The sequence below is a fragment of the Danio aesculapii genome, chromosome 22 (assembly GCF_903798145.1).
Source record: "Danio aesculapii chromosome 22, fDanAes4.1, whole genome shotgun sequence".
Classification (NCBI taxonomy): domain Eukaryota; kingdom Metazoa; phylum Chordata; class Actinopteri; order Cypriniformes; family Danionidae; genus Danio; species Danio aesculapii.
The window spans coordinates 10,787,628-10,808,191 of NC_079456.1; the positions used below are offsets into that span (position 1 = coordinate 10,787,628).

General features: G+C 34.8%; 3 protein-coding genes across 3 annotated transcripts; all 3 read right to left on the reverse strand.

The window, feature by feature from the left end:
• Window positions 1–1,799: 1,799 nt before the first annotated feature.
• On the reverse strand, window positions 1,800–6,220 carry LOC130216393 (gastrula zinc finger protein XlCGF26.1-like). The gene is made up of 3 exons (XM_056448287.1): window positions 6,117–6,220; window positions 4,670–4,809; window positions 1,800–4,285 (listed from the first exon to the last, which is right to left on the reverse strand). The coding sequence occupies exons 2-3, from the start codon at window positions 4,722–4,724 to the stop codon at window positions 2,439–2,441; spliced, it is 1,902 nt and encodes a 633-aa protein (XP_056304262.1). The 5' UTR covers window positions 4,725–4,809; window positions 6,117–6,220; the 3' UTR covers window positions 1,800–2,438.
• Window positions 6,221–6,796: 576 nt separating this feature from the next.
• Window positions 6,797–12,171, reverse strand: si:dkey-253d23.8 (gastrula zinc finger protein XlCGF26.1). Its single transcript, XM_056448285.1, has 3 exons — window positions 12,130–12,171; window positions 10,059–10,224; window positions 6,797–9,228 (listed from the first exon to the last, which is right to left on the reverse strand). Exons 2-3 carry the CDS (start codon window positions 10,111–10,113, stop codon window positions 7,292–7,294), a joined length of 1,992 nt encoding a protein of 663 aa, XP_056304260.1. The 5' UTR covers window positions 10,114–10,224; window positions 12,130–12,171; the 3' UTR covers window positions 6,797–7,291.
• Window positions 12,172–12,756: 585 nt separating this feature from the next.
• LOC130216416 (zinc finger protein 502) lies at window positions 12,757–20,069 on the reverse strand. The gene is made up of 3 exons (XM_056448315.1): window positions 20,026–20,069; window positions 19,175–19,276; window positions 12,757–16,950 (listed from the first exon to the last, which is right to left on the reverse strand). Exon 3 carries the CDS (start codon window positions 16,805–16,807, stop codon window positions 15,920–15,922), a length of 888 nt encoding a protein of 295 aa, XP_056304290.1. The 5' UTR covers window positions 16,808–16,950; window positions 19,175–19,276; window positions 20,026–20,069; the 3' UTR covers window positions 12,757–15,919.
• Window positions 20,070–20,564: the final 495 nt, after the last annotated feature.

Sequence of the window (20,564 nt, forward strand, 5' to 3'; positions counted from 1 at the left end):
ATAAGTGCATTAGCGCCACCTACCGCTAGGTAGATCATATTCAAATGCTGCCTGTTAAAAAACGCGGTGACGTGAACGTTCTAGCGCTAAAATGGAATATGGAATACTTCTTCTAGGTCCAATCTGCAAATCATTTGAATGAGAAAGAGAAGATGTGAACCATTTTTGTTACACTACACCACCAGGGGTCACCAACCTTTTTGAAACTGAGAGCTACTTCTTGGGTACCGGTTAATGTGAAGGGCTACCAGTTTGATACACACTTCTTAAATACATTTTTTTTCTCAATATATTTTTCACTTTATGTTATTATTAAGAATATTCATCTATGTGAAGACACTGATCATGTTAATGATTTGTCACGATTGTTGTCAACAATGATTTCACAAGGTAGGAGACAGAAATATCAATATGCAACACTTTGTCTGAAATAGTTTTTAAAGTGTTTTTAAAGTGTTTATATATATATATACATACACACATATACACCTGCATTGGTGTAAAATGGTAAATGACATTAAGAAATATATATATATATATATATATATATATATATATATATATATATATATATATATATATATATATATATATATATATCTTAATGTCATTTACCATTTTACACCAATGCAGGTGTGATTTAAAAAGAATAGCTACAAAAATATAAGATGCAGCTTACTGGTTTGTGGTGCTACCTGGTGCCCACCATGTTGGTGACCCCTGCACTGCATATTATGATAGTGAATCATTTACAAAATCATGGTGTAGTCTCTGAACAGGCTGAAGCAAAGAATAAAAATAAGTAAATAAAATGTATTGGTTCTTTAGTTATTTGCAATTAAGGGATTGTTTAAGGGTCAAACAAAAAATATTCCAATTTAACTGCTATGGAGGAACTTGTTTTTTTCTGATAAACCGTTACATGAAATAATTTCTAGAACATATGACGCTTTGATGCTAAGGCAACCTTTGACTGACCCAGATAAGTCTAAAACTAGATGGGAACAGGATTTGGGTATAACACTAGAAAATGACCTGTGGGGTCAGCTATGTAGAGATGGGATTACCTCAACTTTGAATTCCAGATTTAGACTAATCCAGTTTAATTTCTTACACCAGCTTTATTATACTCCATCCAGATTACAGATTTAAAAACAGTATTTCTCCCCTTTGCTTCAGATGTGGCATAGAAGAAGGTACATTTTTGCATTCTACATGGCTGTGCCCTAAAGTGAATAAAGTGAAAGTGTTGTGGGTACAAGTATGCAATATCATATCAGATTCATTGAGTTGATTTTTCCATTGGATCCAGAGATACGTTTATTGGGTAATTGTACAAATTCTAACCTCCAGCATAATTATGCTATTAAACTTACTGAAATGTTGCTGTCAATAGCTAAAAAATGCATTGCTTTAAAATGGACAACAGACATTGATGTACCAATTGGACTGTGGATTTCAGAAGTTTGCAACTGTATACCACTGGAGATCATCACATATTCTTTGAGGGGAAAGGGTGAAATATTTAAAAAGATTTAGAATCCATTATGAATTATATTAAAACAGTCCCACTTGATTTGATTTGACAATAGTTTTTTTTCCACTGGTAGATACTGTATCTCCTTCCTTTTAATTTATTTTTATTTTACTTATTTATATTATATACTGTGTATGTTTTACTTTAGTTTGTTTGTTGCTTAGTTTTGATGTTCTGTATTGTTAACTTTTGAAAAAACTAAATTAAAAATATATAATCATAAAATTTATTGGTAAACTAAACAATTTCTACTGTTTTATCTACTTTAATTTGCAGAATATTTACAGTACAGTCAAATTGGCGGATTGTGTTATTGATTTCGATTTTGTCTCATTTATTGAAGCTAGATAATTAAATGAGTAAACAACGCTTTGCTTTTATTACATTATTATTATTTATTTGCATGAATTATCTGCATGTCAGCCTCTAGACTTTCATCCAAATGTTTCTTATTGACATCCACGGGCTTAGCATTAATATCAAACCCTGCGGACATATTACAGGAAACAAATGTAAACTTCTGTGTAATCCCCTCACAACATTGTACCAATGCAGAGCTTAGAAACTTCAATTTTACCATTGTACTCAAACTATTTCCACACTTTGCTTTACATTTTGGCAAAAGATAATTAAATTTAGAGGTTTTCAAATTGATTCTTGTCTGTCTGAACATTTTTCACAGCAGTTGGTGCATTGAACCTGCAAGAGATTGGTCAGTTCAGCTTCCTCAACAAGATACAAGCTCAAAAACAGAAATGATTTTTCTTAATTAATAAACCTTGAGAATGGGTAAAACATTTGAATCAATGACAAAAGCTGATGAATAATAATAATTACATAACTCGATTATCAAAATAATCAGCTCTGCACAACATCATACTAATACGTACAGGATCAGAACTCACTCACTGACCTTGTGGATCTTTGCATGTATTTTCAGATATTGTAACCGTTTGAATCTCTTGTCGCAGTATGAACATTCATAAGGCGTTTCTGTAGTGTGAACTGACTGGTGATCTTTAAGGCCACTATCTGTATAGAAAGTCTTGCCACACTCAGAGCAAGCATGATCCTTCACACCGCTGTGCTTCTTCTGGTGTATTTTTAATGCAGTTTTATACCGATAACTCCTCCCACACAAATAACACACGTATGGCCTCTCATCTGTATGAACTTTTCGGTGGTCCCTCAGCATACTTGGCTTAAAAAAGCTTTTATCGCACTGGTTACATTTATAGATTCTCTCTCTTGAATGACTCAGCAGATGACCTTTAAAAACATCGTATCTTCTGAAACTTTTCCCACACTGATCACATTTGTGCAGATTCTCTCCGGTGTGGAGTTTTATGTGATTAGCAAGGCTGTCCCTTCTGGCAAAACGCGCCTCGCAATGATCACATGTGAACGGCTTCTCTCCGGTGTGGATTTTGAGGTGATTAGCAAGATTTAATTTTGTGACAAAACCGATCCCACACTGATCACATGTGAACGGCTTCTCTCCGGTGTGGATCTTCATGTGATAAGTAAGACTCCATTTTGTGGCAAAACCCGCCCCGCACTGATCACATTTGTGTGGCTTCTCTTTAGTGTGTTTTTCAACGTGTACATCTAGATCTGTTTTTTGTCTCTTCCCACACGGATCACAGGAGTACGGCTTTTCTCCAGTGTGGGTCTTCTCATGTCTTTTCAGAGTCTGCGGTAACTTAAATGCCTTGTCACAGTGTGAACATTTATGAGGTCTTTCTGTAGAGTGAACTCTTTCGTGTATTTTTAAATAAGCATTTATCAAAAAACTCTTGCCACATGTGGAGCAAACATGATCCTTCACACCTTTGTGTATATTCTGATGTTTTTTCAATGCAGTTTTATTATTAAAACCCTTCCCACATTGATCACATGAGAAAGGGTTCTCTCCGAAGTGAGTTGGCATGTGTGCTGTAAAATCTCCTATATTGTTGAAACCTTCCGCACACTGAGGATGAGTGTACAGCATATTCCCGAAGTGGGTTTGCAAGTGACTGTTAAGGGTTTCCTTTCTGCTGAAGCTCCTCCCACAATGATCACACGTGTACGGCTTCTCTCCAGTGTGGATTCTCATGTGGATGTTTAAACTTTTTCTCTGTCTGAAAGTCTTCCCGCACTGATCACACTTGTGTGGCTTTTCTCCACTGTGGATCAACTCATGTATTCGTTGACACTGTAATGATTTGAACCCCTTGCCACATTCAGAACATTTGAAAGGTTTTTCTGTAGCGTGAGCTGTGTGGTGGATTTTTAATTGACTATATGTGAAGAAGCTCTTGCCACACTTGGAGCAGACGTGATTCTTCACAGCGCTGTGTAATTTCCGGTGTTTTTTTAACGTATTTGCATAAAGAAAACTCCTCCCACACAGATCACACATGAAGGGCTTCTCTCCGCTGTGAAATTTCATGTGTGCGGCTAAATTTCTCTTATCTGTGAACGTCCTGTCACACTGATCACAATTGTACACCGTTTCCTCTGTCTGGACTTTCATGTTATCTGTTACTTCTACAGTGAAAATCTCATCAAATTGATCAGATGTGTGTGGCTTCACTTCTTTATGAATCTTCATGTGAAGATTAAGACTTTCCTCACACGAGAAAGTCTTTGTGCACTGTAGGCATGTGAAACATGGATTGTCTTTTGGGATTTCTTCAGTTTTGATGTGATGTTTCTCTCCCCTTTTAATCAGATCTTCAATCTTCCTGTTCTCATTTAACAAGTCTAAAATGAAAGTAAAAAGGTTTTAAAAAGTTAGAAATATTACACACTAAAAAATTTGTCGTCACAATACAACATCATAATAATCATTAAATGTTACCACAAAGTACAATAAATAAAATGAATAATTTCCTGACTTAATATTCGCAAATATGAACATTTCCATACATTCATTTAAATTTGGTACATTGATGGATTACAGTCAAAAGCGATGTGTTTGTAATAATAACGACTTAATCAGTAGGTTTGCAAAATCGTTTATAAGAGTTATTTATAACCTGAATAATGGGGTTGGATTTTGTGGGAAATCTTTCTTGTAAATAAAAACTTTAGCTAATGAGTTACTGCTTATTTTGTAAAAAGACAGAATCAAGAATAATCACCAACCTATTTGTTCTTCAGTATCTTCCTGTTTTATTGTGCAGGCTCCTGAATCACTCATGTTCTTACTGTTCTCTCACAAACTTTGCTTCACTTTTTGATGGAAATATTTCAGCATTTACGGGTGAAACTTCACTGTAGAAGAACTGCCAAAATAAAACAGAAATTTGTTACCAACTTTATAGTAATGTGAAGATTGATTCCTGTTTAGAAAGTCAGCTCTGTGCAGAAAAAGTGCTCAATGTCATGCACTCCAGCACAAAGACTGTTGATACAGTGGTTGCACAGCAACACTAAAGCACTGTATATTTCTCTTTTATAAAGTCAACAAACAGTCAGTGCGGTGAGCCTCCCATTTTCAGAATTAAAAATTGTGTTCCACCTCCGACCACCAACCTCACATTAATTATCATTAAGGTCATTTTTCTTCCTCTCTTGTTTCATGGGTATAATTGTGTCTAATGAGTGGATGTGGATGAGGGTGGGTGGATGTGAAGAACACCGTCTGACAAATCATGAGGCAGACTTTATAATAAGGAACACACTGTTCATATTAGTAAATGTATTTACCAACATGAACAATGAGTACGTTTACATAGACACCAATAATCCAATTATACAATCCACTATACATTACATTTCCATAGTTAATTCGTTAGTTAAACCTGACACAATTTATAAATAATATACAGGGTTTTTCCAAGATCAAAATGAGGCTGAGGTGAGGCAATCATTACTTATTTGCTACTTGTAACAAACACATTTTCAATTATTATTTTAATTTTATCAAGAAAAACATAACTTTATTTATGCAAAATTAATTTGTTTACATAAATAAATACATGACCAGTGCTCATCACTTGAGGTTTGTCTGTAGCAGTGACTGTCTGATTTTTGTCAAAAGTGTGTGTGGGAGAATGTTTGTTGGTGGTGGCCACCTCCTAATTCTCTATGCAGGAAATACTCAAATAGATAACGTTTTTTGAGCCTCTAAATAAGTTGTGGCCGAGTTCTGGTTGAGATTGTGTTGGTAGTCTAGCTCTTGTCTGTCTGATATCTGTGCATTCCAGCTCTATTGCGGGACAGTTCTGGCCCCAACGTTATGGCCCAAAACTCACCGGATCGAGATTTGCTATCTGGGATTGGTCTGAAGAGAACACGAAAGAAAACACGACCAACTTCTTTTATGTAAAATATTTTCAATCTGGATAATAGTCAAACCCAAGCAGAAACCAACTAAACAGCCCCTTAATTTAAAACAGGTCAATTAATTTTAATAATTTCTCACATGGTTGGTTTCTGCTAGGCTAAATGTCTATTTCAGTCAGCTGAAGCCTGAAAAGACGCTCAAATTGCACTTATACTTGGTGGAAACACCAGAGAAAACACCCTGTAACATTATATTTCAACGAGTGTTTTTATGATCGTAAAATATTAATTAAATACGAATTACCTCAGCTTTGAAGGCTCAACGTTACCCGGTGATAACAAAGTCCCTTGCCTTTGGTCTTCGCTGAACGGTTCCTTGCGACTTCCTCGTTTATTTTAAGAGCGGAAGATCGCAAATTCATAAGTGCATTGGCGCCACCTATCGCTAGGTAGATTATTTGATTCAAATACTGCCTGTTAAAAAACGCGGTGACGTGAACGTTCTAGCGCTAAAATGGAATATGGAATACTTCTTCCTGGTCCAATCTGCAAATCATTTGAATGAGAAAGAGAAGTTTATTAGAGTAATTACAGATAACATGAAAGTACCACACTGAGGAAACGGTGTACAATTGTGATCATTTACAAAATCATGGTGTACAATCTCTAAACAGGCTGAAGCAAAAAATGAAAATAAGTAAATACAATATATATATATATATATATATATATATATATATATATATATATATATATATATATATATATATATATATATATATATATATATATATATATATATATATATACACACATACTACAGTCAAACTGGCAGATTACGGTATAGATTTCCAGCTTGTCTCTAATTCTTCAAAACTGGAAAATTAAATTGGTAAACAAGGTGTTTATTTGCTTTTTACTACATTATTATTATTTATTTGTATGAATTATCTGCATGGCAACCACTAGACTTTCATTCAAATGTTTCTTATTGACATCCATGGGCTTACTTTTATTTTCAAACTCTCAGGACACATTGAAAAAAAAATGTAAACAAATGCAACACTGCATATAAATCTTGAATCTGTTTCATTTGTTAATGTTAGCTCGATAAAACTCCTTTTAAACTCATTTATGTTCTCACATTCAAGCAAAAGCATTTCTGCATAATCCCTCACACTTTACCAGTACAGAGCTTACAAACTTCAATTTCATCATTGTGTCACTCAAACTAATCCAGCACACTGCTTTACATTTTTGCAAAGAAAAATTAAACAAACGTTGAGGTTTTCAAATTGATTCTTGCCTGTCTGAACATTTTTCCTCAACAAGATACAAGCTCAAAAACAGAAATGATTTTTCTTAATTACTAAACATTGAGAATGGGTAAAACATTTGAATCAATCACAAAACTGATGAATAATAATAATTACATAACTCGACTGCACAACATCATACAAATACGTACAGGATCAGAACTCACTCACTGACCTTGTGGATCTTTGCATGTATTTTCAGATATTTTAACAGTTTAAATCTCTTGTCGCAGTATGAACATTTATAAGGTGTTTCTGTAGTGTGAACTGACTGGTGACCTTTTAGTGCACTAACAGAATAGAAAGTCTTGCCACACTCAGAGCAAGCATGATCCTTCACACCGCTGTGCTTTTTCTGGTGTGATTTTAATCCACTCGTATAACGAAAACTCTTCCCACACAAATAACACACGTATGGCCTCTCATCTGTATGAACTTTTAGGTGTTCCCTCAGAAAACTTGGCCTAAAAAAGCTTTTATCGCACTGGTTACATTTATAGATTCTCTCTCTAGTATGAGTCAGCAGATGATCCTTTAAAACACTCAATCTTCTGAAACTTTTCCCACACTGATCACATTTGTGCAGATTCTCTCCAGTGTGGATCTTCATGTGATTAGCAAGGTTTACCTTTCTGGCAAAACTCGCCTCACAATGATCACATGTGAACGGCTTCTCTCCGGTGTGGATTGCGCTGTGTGTGTCTAGACCTTCTTTATTTCTGAAACTCTTCCCGCACTGATCACACGTGTACGGCTGTATTCCAGAGTGAATCTTCTCATGTGTTTTCAGATATTTCAACCGTTTGAATGTTTTGTCACAGTATGAACACTTATAAGGCGTTTCTGTAGTGTGAACTGACTGGTGCACTTTTAAAGCATTATTTGTAAAAAATGCCCTGCCACACTTGGAGCAAACCCGATCCCTCAAACCTCGGTGTATCTTCTTATGCATATTTAAGGTAGCCATTTTATTAAAACTCTTCCCGCAATGATCACACGTGTGCGGCTTTTCTCCACTGTGGATCTTCTCATGCAGTTTCACATATTCTTGCCGTTTGAAACTTTTGTCACAGTGTGAACATTTATAAGGAGTTTCAGAAGTGTGAATAGTCTGGTGCACCTTTAGTGCATTTTTTGTGAAAAAACCCCTGCCACATTTAGTGCAGACGTGATCCTTCAAACCGCTGTGTCTTTTCTGATGTCTTTTAAATGCACTTGCATCGCGAAAACTCTTTCCACATTGATCACATGTGTACGCCTGGTCTCCACTGTGAGTTTTCATGTGTGCGCTATAACATCCAAAATTTGTGAAGGTCCTGTCACACGGAACACAGGTGTACGGCCTATCCCCAGTGTGGATTTTCATGTGAATTTTAAGACAATCCTTTCTAGAAAAACTCCTTTGACAAAGATCACACGTGTACGGCTTCTCTCCAGTGTGGATTCTGATGTGTAAATCAAAATTGTTTTTCAGTCTGAAAGTCTTCCCGCACTGATCACACTTGTGGGGCTTTTCTCCACTGTGGATCAACTCATGTATTTGTTGACACTGTAATGATTTGAACCCCTTTCCACATTCAGAACATTTGAAAGGTTTTTCTGTAGCGTGAGCTGTGTGGTGGATTTTTAATTGACTATATGTGAAGAAGCTCTTGCCACACTTGGAGCAGACGTGATTCTTCACAGCGCTGTGTAATTTCTGGTGTTTTTTTAATGTACGTGTATACAGAAAACTCCTCCCACACAGATCACACATGAAGGGCTTCTCTCCGCTGTGAAATTTCACGTGTGCAGCTAAATTTCTCTTATCTGTGAACGTCCTGTCACACTGATCACAATTGTACACCGTTTCCTCAGAATGGACTTTCATGTTATCTGTTACTTCTCCTTTGTAAATCTTCTCATGTTGATCAGATGTGTGTGGCTTCACTTCTTTATGAATCTTCATGTGAAGATTAAGACTTTCCTCACATGAGAAAGTCTTTGTACACTGCAGGCATGTGAAACATGGATTGTCTTTTGGGTTTTCTTCTGTTTTGATGTGATGTTTCTCTCCCCTTTTAATCAGATCTTCTATCTCGTTTTTCTCTTTTAACAAGTCTAAAATGAAAGTAAAAGAAAAATGTAAGAGAAAATTTAACTCCAATCTTTTGAAAAACTTCTGAAAAACAGATTTTTACTAGTAGTAAGTAATGTGGATTTATATAATGCATTTTATTGTGTAAAATACTGTGGCAAATTTTGACGAAGCAAAATTAGCAGTACAATAGACAAAATGGAGCATTTCCTGACACAATATTAGCAAATACCAACATTTTGATGCACTCATTTGAATAAGGGACATTAATCAATTATCATTTCTGTAATAAAAACGACTAAATTATAGACATATATAACCGGTTTCAAGGTTTACGCAGTTTGGAAAAGTCAACGTTATAAAATCGCTTACATTTTGTGTTATACCGTTACTAAGGTATATGTTCTATAATGTGCGTTTTTTTAAATGTGTTGTAAAGAAATCTGTGTTTTTGAAACTATCAAAGAGACCAGAAGGCAATGATTTATTTTATTATTTAGCCTGACATGTTTACTCTTCCAAAATATTAAAAATGTTTTCTAAAATAAAATGAATTTTGTTAAATGGGGGAAAAGGTTTAGCAACCCAGACATTTAAAAGAATAGAACCTATTGTAGAGCAGTAATCACAGTACCGTGATTCTATGAAACCGTGACATTTTTATCCAAGGTTATTATACCATCAGAAACTTATACCAGTGCATGCCTGCTAAATAAGTAGTTTTTAATTGTGAACTAATACAAAACATCAGAAAAGAAAATTAGGTTTTAGGTTAAATTTCACAAGAACTTTAGCTAATTGCTTTAGTTACTGCTAATTTTATTAAAAGACAGAATCAAGAATAATCACCGACCTATTTGTTCTTCAGTATCTTCCTGTTTTATTGTGCAGGCTCCTGAATCACTCATGTTCTCACTGTTCTCTCACAAACTTTGCTTCACTTCTTGGTTGATGGGAATATTTCAGTATTTACAGGTGAAGCTTCCTTGTGGGAGAACTGCCGTATAGTTGAAGAGAGACTGCCAAAATAAAACACATAAATCAGTTATAAACTCTATAGCAATGTGAAAATTGGATATATTTTTTTTCTGTGAACTAGTTCTTTTTGATAATAAAAAAAAACATTTTAATAATACATGATTTGCATAAAAAGTAAAACATACCAAGATATTTTGACTAAACCATTGTTTTGTTTGCAATTATTGCAATTCAGTAATCTTGTAATAAATAGACCTCATTGACAAAGCCTTTTGTCTTATAAAAGAATAAAACTGATTGTGAGAAAACAACAATTATACTTTCAATGCCAAAGTGTTACGTCTAAATATATATACATATATATATATACACACACACATATATACACACATATACATATATACACACATAGACACACATATACATATATACACACATACACATACACATCTATATACACACATACACATACACATCTATATATATATATATATATATATATATATATATATATATATATATATATATATATATATATATATATATATATATATATATATATATATCTCTATTTTTAATCTTTCGAATTTTGTTTTAATGGAATTTGATACCACATGCCGAATGATACCACATGTCGAATTCATTTGCTGATTCTGCTTGTGAGAGACTGTTCTCACTCTTAGCTCACATCATTCAAAAGGGCCACAAATTGTCCCCTGATAATGTCAAGACTTAGCAATTGGCTGAATGTAAAGGAGGATTAAGCAAAATTGTTTCTACTTTATAATTAATGTTCTCAACTCATAGCAATACAACTTTTCGATGAGTGAAATTGTTTGTATTCAATACTTTATTATTTTAATTTTCCAATTTCCATATCTGCAATGCCTGTATTTTGGCATTTTTTTGCAGTCCACTTAGAATCTAACATGGAAATCAATTTTTTTCTTTATTGGCATTGATTTTTTTGAAATTCAAATGGCATTAACATGTCTGTGTTTTTATTTCTGTAATAAATATGGCTTTCAAGCCAGGATCTTGATGGTTTATTGTGGGTATGTAGTTTGCATGAAGAAATCTGTATTACAAGTTAAACAAAAATTCTAATTAACTATTATATTTTGTATTTAAACAGTTTTTTTTTGTGTGTCCTGCGTTTACTTTAATTTTACATTTGAATAGCCAAAATGACAAGTTTCAATCTTTTAATTGCGATTAATTGCAAAAAAAAGTGTGATTTAGTGAATTTTTTTTAATCAATTGACATCCTTAATGTATATATATATATATATATATATATATGTGTGTGTGTGTGTGTGTGTGTGTGTGTGTGTGTGTGTGTGTGTGTGTGATAGTCAAAGGTGAGAAAAACAATCATATATATATATAAAAAAAATTCATACCTTCATTCATACCTCATTAAGTTAGTTTGTATCTCTTTAAGTCGTTATTACATTAACTTACATTTAAAAAAGTACATAATGCTAAAATAAACACTACATTATCAACAAAATGTTCAAGTTTTAATTAAACTTGCCATTTGAAGACACATTAACGTCAGTTTAGCAACATTTAATAAAGTTTAACCATGTAATTTCAAGTAAAACCGCCATACAAATGTTATTTAATGTGGGGGTAGAAAACACGGTTATTAGTTTTATTACCACAAAATTGTTCATTTTAACAAGGGTTTTCATCGGCGTTCGACTGAAATGACATATTCACATATAAATCATAATATTTAGCATTTCAAGTCCTTCCTTACAACAAGAAACGTTGTTTTGTTTGTGTTGTAAACGTACCTCAGTTCGTATAATCTCGATTTAAACGGTTTCAATGGTTTAAACGGTTTCAGAAGCTTCAAACGGCAAAATTTCACAAGCAAGACCCAATTAAACAAAGCAGAAAAGACCGATGATTGTGTGAATAAAAGCTATAACTCTCACCTCAGCAGATCTCACTGACTGAATAAAACGGCGCGCTGATTGTGACGTCATCGCCGCGAGCCGAAGTAACCTACTAGATAAAATAAATAAAAAATCTGACAAAAATATGAGTTAAAAAAGTAAGCGAAATTACTTGGCTACAGATTACATTCATACTAAACAAAATGTACTTTCTTTCAGCGACTGCTGAGTCATAAAATAATCATTATAACTCCTCTAACATAAACATTCAATATTTTCCTTAGCCCTTTATTCATCAGGGGTCGCCACAGCCTACTTATCCAGCATGTTTTCCACAGCGGATGTCCTTCCAGCTGCAACCCAGTACTAGGAAACACCCATACACTCTCACACATACACTACAGCCAATTTAGTTTATTCAATCAACCTAGGCCTATAGCGCATGTATTTGGACTGTGGGGGAAACCGGAGCACCCTGAGGAAACCCACGCCAACACATGGAGAACATGCAAACCCCACAAATGAATCGCAACTGACCCAGGAATCGAAGGAGCGATCTTCATTAAGACCCGACAATTCAAAGTGGTAATGAATTGCCATTTCTGCTGAAAATTTAAACCAAGCAGACTGGACAAATAATAAATAAATTTTATATTTGGAGTTGAAAAATGACTTTATTTTTTACCAACTGCATATGAAGAAGTACACTTTAATCAAACACATAAAACTGGCTGCAAAATGGATACAAGCAATAGATGTTCAACCTTGTGGAGCCTTATGAGCTTCTTTTCCAAATGTAACAAAACACACAAACTAAATGTTTCATCATAAGATACACAGTCAAAAATTGTACAATTTACTGCATTGATCAAATTAAATGTCGATAAAGAAATCAAATACTGTTGTATTTCATGCATCATTGACATGTTACACATAAAAATCATATTAATATTATTTAGATATCTTTTAGTACATTTAATGCTACAAAACCACTGATCCGTCATTAACCACATATAGTTCGCCTCCCTTCCAGCCTGGATTAATGCATTGTTATACATTTTGAACATATAAATCTAAATCGTTAAACTTTATACATATAAACCTTGCTGGGATAGCTCGTATTACATTTAAAGCTACAAAACAGATCCATTATTAACCATTGGTTTACCTCACTTCCGGCGTGGTTTGTGTGTCCTGAAATTTGTGTGGGTCATCAGGTGGATATTAGCTCAAATTTGCAGTTTGGCAATCCAAAACAGTTCATCTACCTATCAGAAGTAGGATTGCTGACCTGATCTTTCTACAATTGGTCCAGTCAGCGCTTCACTCAGTCTCTTGAACAGCGTCTTGTTCAGGCACTTACAGACACTGCATGTGAGCTAGCTGTGATGTTGTAGTACACAGAAATAAAAATCAATAATAATTATTAGAGTAAACAATGTATTCCTGAAACCAAAACAACATCCGTTCTTGTCCAAGAACAGCTCAGGTTAACTTTTTGATTCACTTCAAATGTTGGCTTCAGTATACCATCATACCCAGCCTTAATTAGAAAAATATAATGAAGTAAAATTGTATACAAGTATGTTAAATCATTTGATACATCATCTTATAACCTAGAAAAAAAATGTCAAATGTACTCCTTTTATCAAACTGAATAACAATCAAATCAAATATTTGCATGCAAGTTAGCCACTCCCACTTATTTACAAGTCACGGTATACACATAATTAAAAAAAAATATTACAGTTAAAAACTTATTCAGTGATTACCATCATACGCAGCTCTAATTAGAATAATATAATGAAGTAAAATCAGACACAAGCACATTCAATCGTCGAGCTGATGTGAACTTTAGACTTGAACCTGAAGATCTCCAAATGACTATGTTTACATGGACATCAGTAATCAAATTATTTGCCTTAATCTGAATAAGACAATAATATAATTAAGGTGTTTACATGAGTTGCTTTTTGAATGTTCCTTTCATGATCCCATTTACATGTTATAGAGCGCAATTTGATTAACATCATTGCTTCGCCATGCTATTCGACTTTAACTGCAGTTTGGCACTTTCACTTAGAAACATTTCATGCATGCCCCATGACAAACGAGATATTAGATGAGACTATGAACTGCTGGAATGGTGTTGTTTAAATTTAATGCTACCGCAAGCCGCATGGGAAAAAAAAACTCTGTACTTTGCTATGCAGGTGTCTGTGGTCCTTCACTGACTCGGTAGGTGCAGAGAATAGTGTCAAACAGCCGTGTCTCTACAGACTATCCTGTCGCAAAATGCGTTGAAAATCCTACAAAATGGTAATATTTTTATTAAAGTTATTGCATGTCTGTACTGCACTTGAATAATGCGACTAAAATCGCCATTCGATTTCTGTTTAGTTTGATTATGACCTCAATTGAATTAATCTAAAACGGCTGTTTACTTGGTAGACTCCTATGGCCCATTTCCACTGAGTGGTACGGTATGGTTTGGTACGCTTTTATGGCCGTTTCCACTGTCAAAAAGTGTACCGAACCGTACCGTACCATACCACTTTACCGGCACCCTTTCAAAAGGGTAGCAAAGACGAGAAAGGGTACCAAAAGGTGGAGCTACACATGCAGCTGAACGCTGCTTGGTTACAGAGATAGATCACGAGCTCGTGATGCTAGACAGTATGAAAACAAAGGAACCGCCATGTTTTAAGTACACAGCCAAGACATTACATGGAAATTTATATGCATATAATAATGAGCCATGGATGACCCGAGCTCTAACAAACCTTGTCGTTGTCTTGATGAACAGCCACAAAGCCAAGAAACAAATCAGCCATGTCTTGTTGCTTTACGAGCCCGTCTTAAAGTGCGAGCGGTTTTCGTTTTTTTCCGGGAGCTCACGATCGCGTCTATATTTGATATATTGAACTTCTTAAGCTGATGATAATAAAGTGTGGGTGATTATTCAAGTGTCTCCATCATCTGATCCATTCAGAAAGCAAGGGACAAACGTGATAGTGAAGTGCGAAAAAAAGAAGCCCGACAAAACACAGGATCAAGCAACCTGAATTATGAAGAAACTGCCATGTTTATCATCGCCTTTTGGACTATTATGAAGTGGGAATGACAGAATTACTCTCTAACAGGAGATTACATGTGCTGGTGGAGATTACAGACACAGATGATTGCGTGTTGTTTTTGAACCTAAGTAAGGACTAAATGTCTGTTGTGTGTAGTTTTCTGTAGTTGGTAACATATCAGAGACTGTAAGGGTCTGTATGTGCTCATATATGTTGCATTTATATTTTTATTTTACATAATAGCAGACATTACAGTAGGCTATTTCGCACTGTCATTGATCTGCAGTTATAATCAACTCATGTTCATAGAAAAGTTAGTAATAAACATTTCTACACAAGTATTTATGTGCATAAAGCATCTGTTTTGTGAGAAGTGGTTCTCGTATGATTTGTGAACGACCTGTACAGCTTTACTGTAGACATTTATTCGAGTGAGCATGACGTCGACTTAAACTTTGTTATACACCACACCCACCAAAAGGGTACCCTTGGTAGTGAAAACGCAAGCCTGATAAAGGTGACCTGTACCGACCCGAACCGTACTGTACCACTCAGTGGAAACAAGCCCCTAATCAGAGTATTGTCTTAATCATATTAAAATGGAGTTATTGGTGTCCATGTAAACTTACTCAATGAGGTCTCTTATCCTGTTGCCAATTAGGACAAATTAACGGTGAAGATCCAAATTATATTGAGTCAGGTTTGGTAATGTCAAATTGCATCTGATCAATGATTTCTTGATGACTGACCATTTAAAGAGTGACTTCTTGCTCTGATTTCAGACATTTTTTCTGCTCATGTCTTCTCAGCTGTATAGATTGACTGAATCCCCTGGCACAGCGTGAACACTTGTACGGCTTCTCTCCAGTGTGGACCCTCTCGTGTTTTAACAGATCTGACAACTGATTACATCTCTTGTCGCAGTATGAACACTTGAAAGGTTTTTCTCCAGTGTGGATCCGCTCATGTTTTTTCAAAGTAGAAGATCGACTGAAGCTCTTGTCGCAGTGCGAACACTTGTACGGCTTCTCTCCAGTGTGGAGCCTCTGATGCAGTTTCACTTCGCTATCTGTAACAAAAGTCTTCCCGCAAACGAAGCACACTTGATTCTTCACGCCGCTGTGTCTTATCTGGTGTACATTGAAATTATAGCGATGGCGAAAACTCATTCCGCATAGGGAGCACGTGTAAGGCTTCACTTTTAAATGAATTTTCTTGTGTTCATTCAGATTACTTATTGTATTAAACGCACTACCGCACTCATCACACACAAATGGTTTTTCTGTAGAATGACTAAGCATATGCGATTTCAGCTTATTAAGAGAAGCAAAACTCTTCCCACAGTGATCACAAGTGTGCGGTTTCTCTTCAGAGTGGATTGCCTTGTGAGATTCCAGGGTTGTTTTCAGTGTGAATTTCTTCCCGCACTGATCGCACGTGTGCAGATTCTCTCCGGTGTGGATGTTTTTGTGCACGTTAAGGACACTTTTTCTTGTGAAACCCTTCCCGCACTGATCACATACATGCGGCTTTCCAGCGTGAAATCTCATGTGAGTGTCCATGCGTTTTTGTTTTGAAGAAGTCCACCCACAGAGATCACATCTGTGAGTCTTTTGTTCGGGATTTTCCTCGTGCTCCATCACGTTTCTGTTTTGCACACTGAATGCAGATGTTCAGTTTTGGGAAAAAAAAATGAAGGAAACACTCACATCAGATTCAACATCATGATGTTTCTCCTCTTCTTAGCTCAGTTGTTAACTCTCCTCATCGTCTTCTATCTGGTCTACAGAAAAACAAGAAGATCGAGTTGGGGTGTGCAATAAGAGGATTTCTGTTTATGGCTGATTAAATTGTCTCCATGGTCTGCTGTTGAAGAAATATTGTAGCATCATGCTACAGCGCACACTGTACACTAACTGACAAGTGTTGTTGCCTGACACAGTTTTAGGAATAAGAAATAATAACTTCACTTATAGTTGATCATTTGGTATCAAAAGTGGCTTATATGAAAGGAAAAGGCCTCCAGATTACGCTTATTTTACCAAAATAAAATATGATCATGCCTTATTTTTTAATTATTTAATGAGGACAGTAAGGTCTGACTTTGTTTAGACAAAAGTCTAGTCACTTAACAGAAATAATGTAGAGTATAGAATATAAAGTCATGGTGCAGTGGAAAAATAATTAATATTGTGTATGACTCCCATGAGCTTGGACTATGGCATCCATACATCTCTGCAATGACTCAAATAACTTATTAATTGATTAATCTGGAATGGCAAAGAAAGTGTTCTTGCAGGACTCAAAGAGTTCATCAAGATTGTTTAAATTCATCTTCAATGCCTTCACCTCCATCTTACCCCAGACATGCTCAATAATGTTCATTTCTGGTGACTGGGCTGGCCAATCCAGGAGCACCTTGACCTTCTTTGCTTTCAGGAACTTTGATGTGGAGACTTAAGTATGAGAAGAAGCGCTATCCTGCCGAAGAATTTGCCCTCTCCTGTGGTTTGTAATGTAATGGGCAGCACAAATGTCTTGATATCTCAGGCTGTTGATGTTGCCATCCACTCTGTAGATCTCTCGCACACCCTGAATGGGTTACTGAATGTAACCAAAGTTAGCCTTCATCTAACTTTATGTGAGAATCTTGGGTCCATGCGGGTTCCAATAGGTCTTCTACAGTATTTGTGATGATTGGGCAGCAGTTCAACAGATGATTCATTGGAAAGATCTACCTTCTACCACCAAATGATCAACTAGAAGTTATTATTATTATCTCTTACAAATAGGATTGACGACAAGACTATTGTCAGGTAGTGCATATACTGCAATTATGGCGCATGCGTGTTAAAACACAGTTATATGCCAATGCGACATACATTTTAGATCAGTTATTAACTCAGTAGTAGATTTACACTCACAGGACACATCACATTAATAATGCCAAATGTATTTTTGTTTCATGTGCATTAAAGCCTGGCTTGGTAAACATTTAATTTGCTTGTGTAGTGCCACGAACTGCTCCTTACTGTACTTAACATTTCACTTACACTTAATATTTACATTAAAACATTTTTTTGTAATGATAAACAGTCATTTTCAAACAGTCATGTTTAAAGAGCTTAAATACAATTCACTGAATTTAATACAGGTAATATTCAAATGCAGTCTCTGAAATATTGATCAAATGTGTCATAGTTCTTGTGCAAGATTTAAATTTAAGCTTTTAAATTAAGAATTTCACAGTTTTTTCGTTCAGTTTCTGATAGCAGAACAGAGCAATTTTTGAAATAACACCATAAACCTTATATTCAAGCACTTTCAAGAACCTAAGTTTGTTTTTAAGTATGTTCCAGGCCTAACAGGTCTAAAATTCAAGCTCTGTACTTTTAAATACTTTCACAAAACGTGGGAATCCTGAGTAAAACTGTCAAAACCACATAAGATTTTACATGTAAACAAATTTTGTTATGTATAGTGAGCATATAGAGTTAAGAGAAAATTGAATGTGTGATTCTAATTTAAATGTGTGCGGGTCTAAAAATGACAGCAAGCAAATAGACTAACCCACAGATTTTATTGTGTCAGAGATCCTTTTAATGTTAAAAATTATCTATATATATTAAGATGTTTTCATATAATTTCTTAAACACTACTGCTAAATATACCTACTGTACCTGAAAAATAAACCAGTTTGTTTGTATATTACATGTATTTGTAAATTTAATAATTTATTTAAATATAAGTTGCATTGTACAGCACACATAGGCTCCAGAAATCCAACTGATACAATATTGTTGATATTTCTTCAAATGCAGACTGTGGAGAGATTTTAATTTGACACAATAAAAAAGCACATAAAAACAACTAACTTTTATGGAATTAGGTTTGTACATAATGTGAACTTTGAACTAAAAATGTTATGTTGGGACATTCACAGTTTTACAGCCTATTATAGCTTGTTCTTCAGAATATTTTATAATAAATAAAAAATAAACACCAACCTCTTATTTTTCTGGATGCTTTGTGATTCAAGACCATTTGTGCCCTCGGTGTTTAATTGACCTTTTTACTTCACTTGTGGGAGTTCTAGCAGAAGCAATGATCTGCAAAAAAAGTTACACATTTAAAACATGTACACAATAACACACCATCAGTCAAAATGCAACTGCAATTACTTTTGAAAGCTTCGCACCTACTTGTTCATTACTCTTTACTGTTTACATTTTGTCCACACAGAAATAATTTGCTGATTTTATTGCACTCATTTGTAAGTTTCTCTGAGGAAAGGTGTCTGCTAAATAATAAAATGTAAATGTAAAGATTATCACTTCAAAACGTTTTGTTTTTGTCGTCTTCATTCACATTTACTGTGACTTTAAAAATCAGAGTGAGAGGTATATATTACTCACTGCTGAAATAATCACACACAAAAAAAGATTGTTAATTTGTAAATTGATCATTAGTCCATATAAGTTACAACAGCCTCAGAGATTGCAATATTAACCATACTGTAATTTGTAATAAAACCGTAGTCACACAATGGCAGCTAATGTGGAGGAAAACATAGCTACAACTTTTACAACCACAAAACAACAGCTAATTTACCTAAGGGTTTCCATAGATATTGAAGGTATTTGCACATTTTGTCTTACCTTACAACAAAGAAACGTGTTTTTGTTGTAGTAAACGTACACTAACCATGTTTTGACGCGCTGTTTACTATTTATATAATCTCGGTTTGTATAATCTCCGTTTTAACGGTTTCAATACGCAGACAAATAGTTCATGACACAGTTAAACAATAGAGAAATGACCAATTATCATGTTAATAAAATCTACAACGCTAACTCACCTCAGCAGACCTCAACTGGCTGAAACGGCGCGCGGGTTATGACGTCACCGTCAAGAGACGAACTGTGGGCTGCATCCTAAATCGAAAACCGTATCTGATATCGGAGTTTTTAAAATTAGGCGAAATTACTTGGTTATAAATTAAATTCACACTGAATAGAATATCCTTTCAGTGGTTGTTGTTTATATAATAAAACTCTTGCATTCATTACCAACTCCGCTTCTAAAAGTAGCCAAATATTTGTGTAATTATTTAACTTCAGACATCATAAACACGTCTTTTTATCACATAATTTTTAAAGAACTAACATAGTATGATTAAATTATTGTTTGCAATGTATCCAAGTACACTTGTACACCAACAGAAGAGAACTAATCATTCACCTCGTATAAGGGAGATACACACATTAACATTTTAAGCAGACAAAATGTTAGCCACTTATCTGCTTTAAGTAAACATACTAATTAACCTATCAGTGTGATAATAATAAAAGAAAACAAATATTTATAATATAGGTAAATAAAACAAATCTAAAAAAC

Bases quoted from the DNA above. Each gene is read 5' to 3' on its own strand.
- LOC130216393 (XM_056448287.1), bottom strand. From the start codon at position 4,724: ATGAGTGATTCAGGAGCCTGCACAATAAAACAGGAAGATACTGAAGAA. The intron at 4,286-4,669 runs GTTGGTGATTAT...CTTTCATTTTAG, and splicing joins AGATACTGAAGAACAAATAG to ACTTGTTAAATGAGAACAGG.
- si:dkey-253d23.8 (XM_056448285.1), bottom strand. From the start codon at position 10,113: ATGAGTGATTCAGGAGCCTGCACAATAAAACAGGAAGATACTGAAGAA. The intron at 9,229-10,058 runs GTCGGTGATTAT...CTTTCATTTTAG, and splicing joins AGATACTGAAGAACAAATAG to ACTTGTTAAAAGAGAAAAAC.
- LOC130216416 (XM_056448315.1), bottom strand. From the start codon at position 16,807: ATGGAGCACGAGGAAAATCCCGAACAAAAGACTCACAGATGTGATCTC.